At 26.3% G+C, this 14,727-nt stretch overlaps 1 protein-coding gene across 1 annotated transcript; it reads left to right on the top strand.

The window, feature by feature from the left end:
- Positions 1 to 7,217: 7,217 nt before the first annotated feature.
- Positions 7,218 to 13,602, top strand: LOC135923135 (uncharacterized). The gene is made up of 7 exons (XM_065457726.1): positions 7,218 to 7,382; positions 7,430 to 7,460; positions 7,519 to 7,631; positions 7,670 to 7,780; positions 7,821 to 9,564; positions 11,774 to 12,299; positions 12,376 to 13,602. Exons 1-7 carry the CDS (start codon positions 7,242 to 7,244, stop codon positions 13,544 to 13,546), a joined length of 3,837 nt encoding a protein of 1,278 aa, XP_065313798.1. The 5' UTR covers positions 7,218 to 7,241; the 3' UTR covers positions 13,547 to 13,602.
- The last annotated feature ends 1,125 nt before the right edge of the window (positions 13,603 to 14,727 follow it).

Raw genomic sequence — 14,727 nt, 5'->3', positions numbered from 1 at the left:
TTAATGTAACAATTTTATTAGGCGTGACGGCTCATTGATCGACTCAAAATTATTGCAAAGAAAGTCTGCAGCTTTAGCTATAAAACGTGTTGAAGGACTAGAACACTTTTATCTCTTGACCAAGATTATAATTGATATACATAGAAGTTATAAATCTGGATAAGGTAATAAAAAACGAACTGACAATGGTAGAAACTTTGTGAAGGCTTTCATGTTATTCTAAGAATATTTGAGGACAAACGATATGAAATGGATAAAGATTTTCAAGCTATGAATATCAATTATATCTTGAATAACAGAGTAGGTTATGATTTTTACTACAGAATTTATAAATTAAATGGCCACATTTGATGCTTAGAAAATCGAAGTTTAAAATTATATTCCATGGCTCATATCAAAAGTGTCAGTCTTTGTGGCATAACCAAAATATGGCCTATAATATAATTAAAGAATTGGGAAGATATTTGATATATCCAAAAAGATGGAATCCATGTGTTATATATAAATTATATAGTGAAGAATTTCAAAATCTTGATCATTTATGTGATAACAATGAGTTTAGGCTCTTTAACTCTTAAAAGTAAATTTATTACGAATATAGCCAAGTAAATATAAATATATCCTTAATTTTTCGAAGCAAATAAATTTAATGTTATGGAGTCTTTGGCAAAAACTTGAAGGTTAAATGCATATGAGTTTTAAGTAACTATTTCTAGCATTTCAAAATTAAATCATTTTTCAGAAATTGAATTTTTCCAACCACTTGTAGATTCTTTTATAATTGGCATTAATAAAGTAGATTCTTTTATAATTGGCCTTAATAAAAAGTTTATAATTTTATAAAAATAAATTAATTTTTTTTAAATTAACTATTGCAGGTTTTTAAGTGTTTATAAAGATGATGATATTATCCTTCAATTAAATTGGGAATCGATAAAAACGGATCAAAATAAAGAACTAAAAAATAAATAAATTATTTTACTAGGAAACGAATTACAAATAAAAAAAACCAACTATCACATTTAATGCCTTCATAAAATTTATTTTGGAATCAATCAAATAGATCAGGAAAACATTTATTAGACAAACATTTTTAAACAAATAATACTACAAAATAAATTTTTTCGAAACTTAAAATGATTTATAATTTTTTGAAATCATTGATAGATAAGACAATTAATTTTGCTTATTCTATTTCCATAAATTCATTCTTTTATATATAAATATTAGCTCTGTACTTAAGTTTGGCCCAGTGATAAAAAAATTTATATTATTTATAAAAGAATCGTGATCCTTTTCTTTTATTTCTTTGTTACATTAATTTCAAAAAATTCAATCTATAATAATAGTGCATATATATATGTATAATAATAATAAATATAAATTAGAATAACAAAATAAAAGTTTTTTATTAGGATGTTAAGTTCATTAAAGTAAAATATAAATTACATGATACGTGATTTTAGCTCTTAACCCTCTATTGGATATTTAATGTAAGGGAAAAATAAGGAGCCCTTCACACGTTTGTGGGCAAGCCACACGGACTTGTATGCATAATGGTTCTAGGACTATTAATTAACGTCCCTGGACTTATTAAAGAGGTATTGAGCAGAAACACAACCTACATCCATAAATTGCATATAAATATATTTAATTCCTTGCTGGTTGGAAATACTGGGCAAATAATTTTATACTATATTGAAGTATGAGCTAGAAAAAAAACATATTTATATAATTAATACCACTTTGTTGAGTCTTCCAAAGTTGTTACACTGGATGAATTGCACCAAAAAATCCTATCCATCCTCTCAATTCAAAAAAATCAATTTTTAATTTGAATATTGAATTGGAATATATTAAATTATACATATCGACAAACGTTATAAAATTTTTTTTAAATATAACAAAATAATATTCTATATTATTAAATAAATTTCTTTCAGATATAGCAACACTTTTTTTAAGATACTCGATTCTGGAATTAGTTCCTTTTTTGAAAAGATGAAGGATTGGTTCCTTTTAAAAGGATCTAATTAAGAAGTCTGCGAGAAGTAAGAATTTTCGTAAAAATAAACGAATAATACAAATTTTATGAAATTCGAATTGATTCTGCCAGTGGTCACAGTTGCAGCTAAAAATGTCAAAATATTATGCCGTTCAATATTCAAAAATATCTATGAAGATCTTGAAACCAACTTAGAAAATAAAGGAAAGGAGTTTTAAAAATTACAGATTGTATGCTATCGAATAGATATCTTGTGAAGAGAGTTAAAAGATGATTATGATTTCTTCCTGCATTTATTTTTATTATAATTTCGAGCCTTTAAAAGTTTTAATAATTTCACTATCAGTTTTTGAAGATGAATTTGAAGACGAATATTTTAGCTGTATGTGGCTACATGGATAAAGTCATAAGATACTGTGCTAACATTCAAGGATTATTTAGTAAAGTAATACTAATACTAAGAGCGCTTTTAGACTTGGAAATAGAAAATACCAACCATCAATCTCACTCAAATTATTGTATATTTGGGAAGCATTTTCTTTTTTCAATTATATATAATAATTTTTTTAAAATGTTTTAAATGTGCCTTATTATCGATTTTTTTATGAACCTTTTTTTAAAAGAAAAAGAAATTTTTGCATGATATAGAAATAGAGGTAATGTTTTAAGGAGGGTGTTATTTAAAAAAAATGAAAACAGATTTTCACCTAGATATAAATATATAAGTATGAAAATATAGTATTTTACCAAATCACATATCCATAGGAGGTTTATACCATAACCCTCATTGTCTACGCCTATGCAGTAAATAAAAATATAACATTTATATTCCATTTGATTGTGGTTTTTTTAAAAAATTTTTATTGTTAACAATAAAGAATTAATTAGATCTCATTTTTATCATTATAAAAAGCTTAATCATTTACTTTACATAATGTTAGAATATAAAATAGGTAAATTATAATTTATTCACGAGAAATTTCCAGATAACCATTTAAATTTTAGCCATTTAAAATACTACTTATATATTAACAAACCATGGAAATATAAACATTGATATTATTTTTTATATTTTATTCCATTTTTTATTTTAACTCTTATTTTCCATATTTTGTGATTTTATTATGCCCTACTTTGTGGTCCATAACCATTTGTGATTCCCAGTCCACACTCCTAAGCCAAATGCTGGTCTAGGGCTAAATCCTAGTATTGATAAATAATAAATAATGTCCTAATTCTTAAAGCTACTTGTCTTTTTTTCTTGTAAAAAAACAATAGAGCAAAACTGGTTTCTTCTCATTCCCATCAAACTTGTTAAAATTATTAAGGGTTTCATTTAAATTAGAAAAATAATCCACTGTTGGGCATTATGCAGTTACTTGTGAGTTCCATGCTGCGCTTATGGATAGCGTCTACTTGAGCGGAGAGGGAATTGGTGCAGCTTGCTTCCTATTTATATTAGGGGGTATGCTAGGTAGGATAAATTTATTTAAGAAATTATTTAATACTTTTATTATAGGCATATTATGATACAATGATATTGTTAACATCGATTAAATTTTTATAAAGTTACAATCAAAAAGTTATTATTTTTAAAATAAAATTTATTTCCGGATAATTTTTTGCTATCTTTTTAAATGTAATTTTAAAGGCTTAGGCACTATAAAAAAATAGAGAAAATGCCTATGCCTTATTAATAAAAAGTAATAATTAGAAAGGGATTTATTAAGGTTAATGTTAAATTATTAGAATTCTGTTGCGAAAAGGGTACCTGAGAAAAATGATTATGGTGCATAAGGGAAATTATTTTTAATCATATGACCTGTCAGATTTGACAATTTTTTTATTAATAATGATTAAGTTATATTAAAAACCCTATTTAGTATACCTTACCCTTAACCCAGATCTTCTAAACGTTTAATTAACCTTAACCTATATTTTTCTAACCATTAATCGTGCTTACTTGTTTAACTTTATATATATTTCAACCAATTAAAATATTTCCTTTAGTTTTATTATCGGGAAAAATATATAACATGATTAAATAATGGTACCAAAGCGAGAAATATAGTGAATAAAATTCATATAATTTTCCTCCTTAAAATAAGGCTAAAAACTGACTTAATGAGTTATGTAAATTTATAAATGTATTTACATAATTTTTAGTTTGGATTCTTGATTATACAAGATTTTAATATTTATATAGTTTACATACTTTGTTAGATTTTTGATTCGATATTAATAACTCATATTTTTAATAGTGCTTTATTATAATTGAATTTACAAAATTTTACATACACTTAAATATATATTTTATTTTTTGTTATTAAATTATATTTAGATATGTATTATGTATCCAATTTGTTCATATTCTTTTAGAATATTTTTACACATATTATATATATTATCTTATAATTTTATAAAAAATTTTTTTTTTTTGATTATTAAATTTTATTTCTTTTTTAAAACAGATTTAAAATATAAACATAGATAACAATATATCAATATAAAATAAAATAAAACATTATTTTATAAAAACGGAGATGGGACTACAAGTTCCTAAAAAACATGAATAGTTATATTTTAAAATAGTTATTTGTTTTAAAAAATAGCATTCTTTTGGTTCTGATGTAAGGGCTCTTATCTTATCGCCTATAATTTTTAAGAATTTTAAAATTCCGCTTTGCATATGCCCAAGGGAAGAGATAACGATCGGTGTAAAAACATAATTTGTGAATTTTGAATATTTCATTGTTTTTTTTCTCGTCTATATCAACCGGATTAGAATTTAAATATTTTGGGAAAGAAGATACGCATGTGAAGTCCCAAATTAAGGATTTCCTTAAAGACGAAGTCACGGAAGTTAAGCCATCTGGTTTTAAGCGATCATCTAATGATAAATTTGTAGGCTCCAGGATGTTTGGTATTCGGACCCTGGTAAGAGAACGGCTATTAGCTAAATTAATTGCAGCATGCCTTGCATGCCTGCCTTGACTATATATACAATTTAGACCATGTCTCCCTTTGGAGTCAACTAATATTTTAAATTTGATGCATGTATGTGGTTGAACAATGTTACATCCAAGTCGATGGGCTATGGCAACTCTTAGTTGTTCATCTGATAAGAGGTTACCTAGACTTGGTAATGCTTCCAACCATTCATAACCACTAGTACAGTCAACATTCTGTAATATTTGAATATACTCCAAGAATTAAAAAATTTTTTAATTAAAGGTTCGAAAATAGATTGGTGTGTTAAAATTGTGGGTAAAACAGCTTCAGGTGGAGCTAAAGATACCCAGGCTGTCAAGGCTGAGTTTAAAAGGTTATCTTTAGGAGAGATAAAAGAAGATATCATGCCGTTATTTATCAAACGCGATGCCAAAAATGAGGAAAGAGATATAAGATTTAAAGGATATAAATCTAAACCACTCATTTTCGAGGGTAATTGTCAGAAACCCCAATTAAAATCTTCCAATTTAATATTTAAAATATTTTCTAATAAACTTCTAAAAAATTCATGAACACGATTAATAATTTCATTATTTAAAAAAAAGGAAGAAGATCTAAAAATATGTAAAATCTTTTTTAAAAGAAAAAAGCTCTGGTGTGAAGGAATTTCTTTTAAAATAGTTATATTTTTTGTTTACATTTTTTTAAAATTATCTTTTTTTTAAAGCATCGTTATACCTTTTTTTAGATAAAAATACAATATCTTGTTTCTTTTTCAAATTTTTGCAAAGTATTTTATATTAGATAAAAAAAAATAATTATCTATCTATTCGAATACAATTTATTTTTCCCAACCCTGCTTCTCCAGCATACAAACGTTTATAACCTTTTGTATATTAAGAAAAATTAAGAGCGTTTTTTAAAAAAAATGATAGACTGATTCTCATTATATTACTTATATATTAGTGATGTTAAAAGTTACTTTTGAAACATAACTAGTTACAGTTACTAGTTACATTGGCAAAAACATAACTAGTTACAGTTACTAGTTACATTTTTACAAAAGTAACTAGTTATTAGTTACAGTTATTTTCAAAAGTAACTAGTTACTTACTTTATACATCCTTCATATGCGCATTATTTATTTATTGAATGCATTTATTTAATATAAAAAAAATTAGGATAAACAAAGTATAATCAGTTATTTAAAATAATATACAATTTATTTATATAAAAAAATATCGCAAAATTGAATATTTACATCGAATATAAAAATATATATTTGCATTGAAAAAAAAACATTTATTTTTCATAAAAATTAGAATCTAATAAATGTTTATTTGCTTTTAACAACAAATTAATTTCAAAGTTATTATCTAGGAGACGTGCTCTTTATCTTTAAAAATGAGCTTACCTAGACTGAATAAGCGCTCTACGGGAGCACTTGATGTTAGAAACATTATATTTAATAAAGAGTAATTTTAACTTTGGAAAATCGTTATATAAAGAAAAAGTGTTGTTATTAGATTTGATAAAGTTTTCTATAAGTTCAATATCCAGAATATTTTGGCGCTTTAGGTCAAAAAATCCAACTACATGAAGTGATGTTAGTTTTGAGCATGATTCATTCGTCTGGGATTAACTTTGAGGTATTAAGGTATTCATTAAATTTACAATTTCCTTTTTTTGCTTTATTCGTTTCTTGCCTAATCCAAGGCCAGTCAGTTTTAAATAAAGGGTGAAGAATTGCAGCAATGATGTTGTCATTATCATAAAGATTATTTAAACCTATAACATGATATTATTAATTTATAAATAATTATTTGATTTAAGTTACCTTTTTTCAATACTAGCTAATATAGTATCCTTTAGAGGTTGACAATATTTTAATCCCTGCACATCTGCCATACATATAAGTATTTGTGTTATTGTTGGGAACAATCAGACATTTTCACAAAATTTTAAATTAATAAATTTAATTTAAAAAATAAATTTAATTTAAAATTAATTTATCACAACATATTAAAAATAAAATTAATTATTTGAATATATCTTTAAAAGTAACTAGTTACTTTTGGCTAGTTACAGTTACTAGTTACAATTTTAAAAATATAACTAGTTACAGTTATTTTTTAGCCAAAATGTAACTAGTTACCTTAAATCACTATTATATATATTATACTATTAATGTCTATTTATTTAGCATTCACTAGAATGACAGTCTCAAATATGTCAAATGTCATTCTACTTTCTACTAAAATAGGCAGAGCAAATATGATATAATATGAGATCTTCATTAACGATTGACAATGTGAAACAAATCATTAAGTTTTTGACTAAAGAGGAAAAGGAAAATGATTTATTATGTGAAAAAGCTATAGGAAAGCTTGCTAATTCTTTTCTTGATGACACTATCAGAAGAGAGGTATATATATAAATATATGTATAAGTTTTTCCAATATTAATTTATAGATAATTCCTTTAAAGATAATTCCAATATTATGTAAGTATTTTGGGAAAAAAACATTGTTTTCTTATAGATGATATATTTGCTTTCATAGTTACATTACTAGCACAAAGAAATGATAATCACATTATCACAGCTCAACTTTATAGAGCTTTATCCAATTTGAGTAAAGATGAAGATTTTATTCAAAAAATTATTCTAGAAAAGGTAAAAAAATAATATTTTTTTTATAAACTTTATAATAGCCAGGAAAATATTTAAGAATGACTGCTGAAAAATGTTCAGATACAAATTGTTTAAAAAATTGTTTGAGGCTTATAAAAAAATTATTGTCTAAACCTATATATGTTAAGAAAGTAATTAGATCTATGTCTAATCTATATATTTTTTTTAAAGTTAGTAGTTACTGAAGATATAACAACTACTTTAGTTAAATTCTATTATGCAATAAAAACTACTAATGAATTATCTCTTATGGGTATAAATAAGGAAAAAAGAAATGAACTATTTGAACATATAATGGAATTATTATTGATAATTATAAATAGCTATTCTAATATAATTGATAAAGACTTATCAAAAGCATTTAAAGATAAAAATCAGGCTAATGATCATTTTCTATCAAGTAAAGCTTGTTACATAAATCCTTTGTTAGATGAAAAATTCTTAGAATCTTTGTTATCATTGTATGTTAGTCAAAATTCTTCAGATTGTTTTATCAAAAAAAAATCATTGGATTCTCAAAGTAATAATAACAAAGACAACCTCTTATTACACAATAATTCCACATCCGTATTGTTTAAATTGTTTATAGAAATGTTGCATGTATCTGAAATAAATCATGCATTAGGTAATATTGGTGCTGTTAAAGTATTCTTAATTTTACTACAGCAAAATTTGGCAAAAATTAATATGAAATCCATTCCAAATAAATTTGATTTTCATACAGGTGAGCATGCTCAAAACACATTATTTAATTTGCTTAGGGTTGTACATTTATTCTCAACTGAAGTAGCTAATAAATTTAGAATACGTGACTTTGGTGGTCTTCCAATATTGCTATCATTAGCTTGGAAGTTAGTACCCAAAATGTTTACAAATGAAGGATATTTCTGCCATATCAATTTGATAATATTGATTTTCATAAATTTTATTTATGAAAACTCATCCATGGTCATTCTTTGTGAAAATGGATTATTGAATGTGATTAATTCAATTTTCAGACATTTTTTGAGTGATAGTGACCTTGATTTTGAAGATCAAAATTTAATAACTGGTGAAGAAATAGTTGATAAAGATTTTACCTCGGTTCCACCCTTACACAAAAATTTATCATATTGTGAAAATGAGGTGGTAGTACTCGATAATAATGAAAAGGAATCAGGATTAATAAATCTACCTTTCACTATACTCCACCCACTTTCAAATGAGTTAGATCTGAACAATATTTTGAAAAGCGAATATGATGCACACCTCAGTAATTTGTTTAGTTTAGATTTATCAACTCATCACACCAAAATTGTCAAAAAGATGTCTCCATCTCAAAACAATTCTTTTTGCTCATATACTTCTCCTACTCACTCATCACCGGGCTATGTTTCCATGAGCAGTCCCAACAGCTCTAACCAAAATTATTATTATAGTTCAACTTTTTCCCCTACATACTCTTACTCAAGAAGTCCCCCCTTTAGCCCTTCCTCAGTATACAGCAATTATTCTGCTGAATTCAATGATCCTATCCTAAACTATTACAGCAGTGAGGAGGAGTTTTACATAGATCAAATGTCATCTAAATCTCTTGATAACTCTACTCTACAACCATCCTCTACTTTATTGAGTGAATCAGAAGATATTATAAATAATAACATCCTAGCCATAAACACCTCTCAACTTAAAAGTGAAAGTATTAACAACACCAATGTGAGTTTAGAGTCTGGTGGTTATGAATTAATATCACCCGATCAAAAAGAAATTTCAAGTCTTAGCTTTAAAAATAACCACAATATTTGTTTTTGTTCCAGTGGTCTAAAGCCTATAACTATGCCCTACCATAAATTAATGGACATGATATACAATTTGCTTTCGCAAGTTTTTAGAATGTATCATTTTAATCCGACTGCCATTATAAATCAGAACTCAGGTTATTATGATGATTAAATTAATTTTTTTACTAACCTAGTCAACAAAAAATTTTTTGGGCTCCCAAAAAATTCAAAAATTTTTTTTTTGGTGGGTGGGGCAAAAATATTTTAAATTTTAGTTTTGACTAGGATTATTTTTTTTTCTTCGATTTTCAGTATAACGCGTTATTTGATTTACAAATATTTCTTCCAGCCAATTTAATTATTTGTTTAAACTTGCTGAGGAGGTATACCGAATAACTTTTTGGCCCAACCTTTTTAATATTTTTTTTTGCATACTATAGGAACATCATTGGAAGTCATCGAATCAAACATGTTAGATTCCATGTCCTTATAGTTCCTTAGATATCAATGGTTAAAAGTGCTCAAAATGATCTTTTTTTAAAAAAATACGATTTTTTAAATTGAGATATGGCTTTTTTTGTACTTTATGTTTATAAATTATTTTTTAATATTAAAAAAATTATGATGTTGAAATTAAAAATTAGGTTAATTTACGTTATAAATTTGAAACCTAAAAACTCCCAGTGTTTCACTTTCTTAAATTACTTTGAATTTGCTATTTTACTATTCACTCACATTAAATCTATTTGCAAAAAAATTTGAACTTGGGACAGCCATGGGTTTTTTTTAGTTATTACGATTACTCATATAAAATGACGCATTTTAGTTAAAATTATTTTGTTTAAAAATTTTTAAACATAAATAATAAGATCTTCCAACATTAATATCATAAAATGAGATGATTTAAATAGCCGTTGATGGGTTATTGTTAATCTTGTATAAATTAGTTGTTTTTATAATAAATAATTAAATTTCCTAATTGTTAAGATTCCGATAACAAGAAAATATAATCATTAATTCTTGAAAAATAAAATTTTTTTTATCTTAATGCTCAAATCCTTTTAAAGAATTTAAGCACTTTAATTATATAAAACGAATTTGAGAAAAGTTATGACATGGATACTCAATTTCCGAATATTGAGGCGGAACACTATAATTCCATTTATTCCAAACCCACTTGATTCATTTTTTTTTTTAAATCTATACCCTATCAGAAAAATTTTGTTACTTTTCTAAAGTTCAGCAACGCAATACAGAAACAGGGAAAACTTTATCAATGTATATTACTATGTAATCGATTTTGGTGTTCAAGCAGAATGACATTTTTTGCTACGGCAAATGGTAAAGTGCCGATTCACACCAAATAATTATACTTAACGAATAAATTTTCTCTATGCCGCCATACTAGACTATAAGGCAGAGAAGATAAGGCTAAGTGAGAGATTTAGTAAATCTATCTCAATACCTGGGATGCATTGTTTCCATTGGGTTTAACCTCGCCCAATACTAAAATATATTCAAATTCACAGACGTTTATTTTGGAGAATATAGTAAATCCATATGAGGATCTTTTGATCGATGAAAAAGAGAATGTGTGACCTGAATGTAAGAAAACAATTTGTAGTTAAGATTTGTTCAAAAATTGGATGTAAATAGAGATAATTAAAATAAAAATAAATTTCCTTCATCCTAAAGGACCAGCAAATTCTATTCTTTATCCAGCGATACGATCTCCTTTTCATACCAAAAAATAATATTTTAACAATAGTGAGCCCATCAACGGTGACTGACCGTATTATAATTTATTGCAAAATGAAATTAAGGCGTCAAAACTCGATTTAATAAAAATCCGAAAATAGGTAATAACTTTCATGAATTTTAATTTATTTGCAAAATAGATATAAAATAATTTCGAAATTTAAATTTTTTACAAGGAAAAGATCGTCATGATATTAATGTCGGAAAATATTATTTTTAAAAATATAAAAAATTAAAAAAAAACTCTTTTAAATCCATGTTTTACTTTTTATTACTTATTTTAATTTGCTCAATTAAAACAATTGTGCCCCCTTAAACCCATACCTTAGTGTCTATCTTATCGTTTAATTTGCTCAATACCTAACTATGATAAAATATTTTATAAAAAAAAAATTTTCTTTAACAAAATCACTTTATTGAATTTCACCCCTCTTCTTTCTTTTTAAATTGAACCAAATTTTATTTATATTTTTCACAATTTAAGATTAACTTTCCTTTAACCCTTTACATTAACCCCATTCTCACAATTACAATTCACTAAAACAATTTAAGTGATACATATATTTTTATATAACTAGCATTTAAATTTTTTTCTCTTTCTTTTAGACATATTTTGTACAATGCTTGACCTATTACTCAATTGCGAAGTCCCCCACAGGAGACTCATAAGAACACTGAGTCGTGTCTGCAAAAATGAGCGTTACGTTGAGGTTTTGCTTGGGAGGCGGTTTCCTTTTCTGCTTTACAAGTTACAAATTTTATTCCAGTCGTTGCAACACAAAAAGAAAAATGATGAAACACCCATTACAAATTCGTTAAAACGCGAAAGTGATCAAGATTTTAAGATCTTCAATAAAAAAAATAAAAGACCTCGATTAGCCATAGATTTGTCTAAGAATAGTCTCATCACCAATACCACAATTGAAGGTTTGAAAATCAAATGTTCGTCCTGCCATCTCAAGGCTTCTTTCATACGAAAGCTTATGAAATCTTTGCAACACACCTTTCAGACGTCACATGGAATGTTGCACGTTCAACAAGTGATGACAAGAATCCCTGATTCGAGTATTGGAGATTACAAATCTTCTTCATACTTTAACACGATCTTGTCTTTCCCCTTTCTCATAAAAAGGTTTAGAATTTAAAAATACTCAAATAAATTTTATAAACGAATTTTTTTCTAATCGATTTTATTTATTTTTTTTAAGCAAAAACTTTAGAAAAATATGTTTGGATAAGGGCTATCTTAAAGTACTGGAATCTATTATCGAACATGAGTGTCGTGATGATAACAATGCCATGAAAATATTTATGCGTTATTTTTCGGAATATATTTTGTTATCTATCCAAAATATTTACGGAATTTCAAAAACTAACACCAAAAAATCACACCATTATCAATTCCCTATCAAATTGGTCAAACAAATTCTACAAGTTTTGTCGAATAAGAATACGACCCAGCTCGAAAAATTAGAAAGTGATAATTCTCTGGAATTGGAAACTATCAAATTATATACTTCCAACCACTCAGAACGTTGTCAAGATCAAGACGCTCTATTACCATATAATGCACCCTACGATTCAATCATGATAGACTATACATCGATAAGCCAAATATCGCCAGTTTTGAATGTTATGCTCAGCAAAGAAAGCGGTTTCAAAGAACGAAACCGCGAAGCTGTTTTGATTGGGGAAGCAAATCCCGAAGAGTTACAACTTTTGTTCAAATATGTAGAATATTTTGACAAAAATACCTTAGATGGTTTCGAAAATAATTGTAATCATTCCACCAATGATTCAATGGAAAATATTTTAGAAGCCTTCAAAGAATTTTATAGTTCCGACGATCCTGGTGACATTCTGCCAATCATTGACGTTCACTTGGGAATCTACAAACTTAGTCACCGATTTATGATGAAGACTATCGAAAAATACATCCGCTCTCTGGTTTTACCTTCCCTGTTCCTCTCTTATATGCAACATGACTTCGATTTTATTCCTTTACATGGGAAAAATAACAATCATTCATACACATTTAAATTTAACCAATTAGTTGTTGATAATGAGTTTGGCATTGTTACCCATACAACCCCTAGTCATTTATTTAAACTCTTATACATTTTTTATACCACCAATCATTTTAGCGAGGCATCTCGGGATCTTGTTGAATTTTTTATTCATTCTTGCCTACCCCTATTACTTACTCATCATTCTTTTCGCGCTGAACAAAAGAATCGTATTGAAGGTGATCTCAATTTTTTTGAATTTTTTTTCGAGGAATCTTCAACTATGAAGGAAGAGGACGAATCAATCCTATATCGGAAATTTATAAATGATATCTTTGATATATACCGCAGTATTATAGAACTCTCCGCATAATTGTATAAATAATTAAAGTTTTATAGACTTAGATACAACAAATTGTAATTATAATATATAGAGATTGTTGGAGTTTTATGATTTATTTATTTAATATATGTATTGAAATTTTAAAGTTAATAAAGCGGTGTTAAAAAGCCAAAATTGAGGTTGCATTTATATCAGGATTGGGTATTTGACCAATCAAATATAATTTGGTTAATTTGACCTGTTAAATATGGTAGGACTGTACCGATATTTTTTTCTGATACCAAAATCACCTAAATATATATATCTCAGAATTGGCAGCTAATATTTTCTGCATAAACAGAATGTATAGATATAACATCACAACTTATAAAGCAAAATTATCTTTAGGAAGCGTCTAGAACAGGGTTGCCAGATGTCACGATTTAGCTGTGATTCTCACGATTTCATACCTAATTTTTTACTTACCCACGTTTTTTCGCACTACGCTTTTCTCACGTTTTTTGAGTAAATTAAAATAATCACAGTCTCACACTTTTTTTCACGTTTTTAAATTTTTTTAAAATATTTTTAAATATAAAATTAATTAATTTTATTATAAAATATTTAAAAAAATTGTAGTATTTGTTAATAGTCCAACTAACCAATCATATTCATTGATCAATTACCCACAAAAGAAATTCAATTTTTAGAAAGTTTATAAAGTATAATTATTATATAATTTAAATAACTATAAATTTCTTTTATGGATTTTATAAATCTTATATTAAAACTCGTATAATTTTAAATGAAATAAATTAAGGGCAAATATTATAAAAGATCTAAAAAAAATCATCCGTTTTCAATACTAACGGATTCATAAAATAAAAGTAATATAAAAACGTTCCCTTATTACTTAGATACTTCAACAAAAAGAATGGAATAAATGTTTAATTACTTAAAAATTTTTCGTCTGACAGTGAAACCCCTAAATACATGTCTAGATGCTTGCTAGAAAATTTAAAATTCGCTGAACTTGATATTGCTAATGTAACGGCCTATTGTGCAGATAACGCATCTGTAAAATTTGGGAAAAATTAAAGTATTTGGTCAGAATTGAAAAGCCATAGTTAATAATATTATACCAATGGGTTATATATGCCACATTCTTCACAGTTCGTTTAAAAAGGCCATAATTTTTCTTAAATATGATATTGAGAGTATAGTAATTAAAT

Source organism: Gordionus sp. m RMFG-2023, chromosome 2 (assembly GCF_954871325.1).
Source record: "Gordionus sp. m RMFG-2023 chromosome 2, tfGorSpeb1-WG-v2, whole genome shotgun sequence".
Lineage (NCBI taxonomy): Eukaryota > Metazoa > Nematomorpha > Gordioida > Chordodea > Parachordodidae > Gordionus > Gordionus sp. m RMFG-2023.
Note: the sequence above shows the minus strand (reverse complement) of the source record. Positions and strands in the feature narration are given on the sequence as shown.